Below are 2,752 nucleotides of genomic sequence, written 5' to 3'. Positions count from 1 at the left end.
ATCTTTCTTTTTCACAAAGAGCACTGGAGCTCCCCAAGGTGACACACTAGGTCGTATAAAACCCTTGTCCAGTAAATCTTGCAACTGATCTTTCAATTCTTTTAATTCAGCTGGGGCCATTCGATAAGGAGCTTTAGAAATCGGACCTAAACCGGGTACAAGATCAATAGTGAATTCAATTTCTCTGTCCGGTGGCAATCCTGATAACTCCTCGGAAAAGACGTCCGAAAATTCATTCACTATAGGAATATCCTCTATCTTTAGTTCATCTTGTTGTATATCAATTACTGAGGCCAGATAACCTGTGCATCCTTTCCTTAACATTCGTCCAGCTTGCAAAGCCGAGATAATATGAGGAAAAGCAGTTCCCTGGTTTCCACAGAAACTGAATGCCGGTTCTCCCGGAATTTGAAAGTTTACCCTCTTGCCATGACAGTCTACTGAGGCATGATAGGTAGCAAGCCAATTCATCCCCAGAATGACATCAAAATCCCACATATCAAGTACAATCAGATCCACAGGTAATTCCCTATCTATTATTTCAATTTTACATGACTTGCATATAACATCAGTGCTCAACATACCGCCTACTGGTGTCTCCACATAGAACTTAGTGGTCATAGATTCACATAATATGTCATGTACTTTGACAAAGTTTGCGGATAAATGAATGTGTGGCACCAGGATCAAATAAGACATAAGCATAAATATTGGATACAGGAATAGTACCTGTCACCACTGCATTAGAAGCTTGTGCATCCTGTTGTGTAAGTGCGAACACCCTTCCTTGAGTCTTTGGCCTCTGGCTTCCTTCCATTGCCCGCGTAGATTTAATCTCATTTCTTTGTGGGCAATCTGCAATTTTATGATCTTTCTATCCGCAATGAAAACAAGAACCTGTAACCCAGGGACAATTTGCAAATTCATGATTACCGCCACATCTTGAACACTTCCCACTCTCATTTTTGAGATTTCTATCTTTATTTGGCTTCTGAGCTGGATTCCTGAAATTCTTGTTTCCCCCTTTAAATTCAGCAGGTCTGTTTCTTTTCTTTTGGTTTCTTTCTCTTTCAGCAAAAGCTTCGTTGACTTCCCTTTCAATGATTAAAGCTTTATTCACCACAGCTGCATAGGTAGTCAACTCATAGGGTACCACTTGCTTCCTAATTTCAGTCTTTAATCCCATCTCAAACTTGTGCACCCGGTCTTGCTCATCCTCTACCAATTTCGGAACAAATTTGGCTAGTTCTGTGAATTTGGCTTCATATTCGGCCACTGTCATGCCCCTTTGCTTCAAATGGATAAATTCTTGTTCCTTCTGTGTCCTTACACTCCGAGGAAAATATTTATCATAGAATGCTTTTCAAAATTTATCCCAAGTGAGAGGTTCCCCATCATGCTCAAATTTATGCTCCAACATCTGCCACCAATTAAATGCTTCTCCCTGCAACATGTATGATGCAAACAGAAGTTTTTCATCATCCCGGCATCTTAAGACAGCAAATGCTTTTTCCATCTCCGAAAGCCAATTGTCTGCTTCCAAAGGTTCTGTAGTCCCCTGAAAAGCTGGAGGAGCCAGCCTCTTAAATTCAGCTATGCTGCTACGATGTTCACACTGTTCCCCTCGTCCTTGTTGAGGCTGTGTCTGGAGCAACTATGCTTGTTGTTGGAGCAACTGCTGTTGCACCTGCTGTTGCATTTGCATGAGGTCCACCATGGTCTGCATAACCTGGCTTAAGCCCGGTTCCTGTCCCGTTTGAGGGCTCATGACTCCCTCCTGCTGAGGGATACTCGTAGCCCGTTGGGGTGTGCTGTCAGCGTGCCGGTTCGGTGTCTCATTCGTAGCACCAATAGTAGTCTTTTTCGCCCGACGTTGAGGCATCCTGACCTATATGCATCAAATCACAGAAAATTCATAAAAAGAAAGCTCACCGAATTAAAATATATATATATTTTTTTTAAGAATAATCATCACATTCTTTACATCTAACGTCCCAATGTCCCTAGTGTCTACCCACCTATACTCATATCGGGTATGATTCTTTGTCTTAGATTCTATCCAAGTCCGCTCTGATACCACTTAAGTTGTCACGCCCCCGTCCCGAGATCGCGGGCCGGGGGTCGCGCCAACCGCCGCACACCCGTAGGAAACTCTCCCCACGAGCATGCAAGGCATCTAAACCAAACACCTCAATTATGCAATTCTAAAATAATTTAACTGAATAAATGCAATCTTATTCCATTGACTAACTCAAGTCATAAGGTCTCACAAGTCTAAATACGCAGCGGAATAATTATTTATCAACATGCAGAAACCTAGTTCTTAAAATAACAAAAGTCCACCAATCATAATAAATGTCCATAATAACAAATCAACTTAAATAACCCTAATCTAAGATAACTTGTGCCACAATCCTTCTAGACGCTCTCCCCAATTTGAATCCCCAATAGATTAGTTCTCGAAATCTGTAAAACAACAAGAGATAATATAATGAGCTAGACAGCCCAGTAAGTAATGAACACTCTAGCTAGATAAATCAAGCAATAATATGTGGAAAATAAATAAATATGCAGTTCCAAAGTATGAGTCAAATATTTCTTGAATTCATAAGATTCTTTTCGCGGTTTCAAGATTCTTTCACATATTCAATTTATCATGTCGATCCTGGACTATGACCACATGTTCCCTGTGGCAGGGTCATCAACACCGACTAATCTTCTTGCCGTGAGTCCTTCAGGACAGTCAATTGCC

The 2,752-nt window shown here is 41.2% G+C and overlaps 1 protein-coding gene across 1 annotated transcript; it reads right to left on the bottom strand.

Annotated features, from left to right (window-relative positions):
- Positions 1 to 637: 637 nt before the first annotated feature.
- On the bottom strand, positions 638 to 1,282 carry LOC120111173. Its single transcript, XM_039127735.1, has 2 exons — positions 898 to 1,282; positions 638 to 855 (listed from the first exon to the last, which is right to left on the bottom strand). Exons 1-2 carry the CDS (start codon positions 1,280 to 1,282, stop codon positions 638 to 640), a joined length of 603 nt encoding a protein of 200 aa, XP_038983663.1.
- Between the last annotated feature and the right edge of the window lie 1,470 nt (positions 1,283 to 2,752).

This window comes from Phoenix dactylifera, chromosome 6 (genome assembly GCF_009389715.1).
Source record: "Phoenix dactylifera cultivar Barhee BC4 chromosome 6, palm_55x_up_171113_PBpolish2nd_filt_p, whole genome shotgun sequence".
In the NCBI taxonomy this organism is placed as follows: domain Eukaryota; kingdom Viridiplantae; phylum Streptophyta; class Magnoliopsida; order Arecales; family Arecaceae; genus Phoenix; species Phoenix dactylifera.
This window is presented reverse-complemented; position numbering and strand designations above follow the sequence as displayed.

Bases quoted from the DNA above. Each gene is read 5' to 3' on its own strand.
- LOC120111173 (XM_039127735.1), bottom strand. From the start codon at position 1,282: ATGACAGTGGCCGAATATGAAGCCAAATTCACAGAACTAGCCAAATTT. The intron at 856-897 runs GTTCTTGTTTTC...ATAAAATTGCAG, and splicing joins AAATTGTCCCTGGGTTACAG to ATTGCCCACAAAGAAATGAG.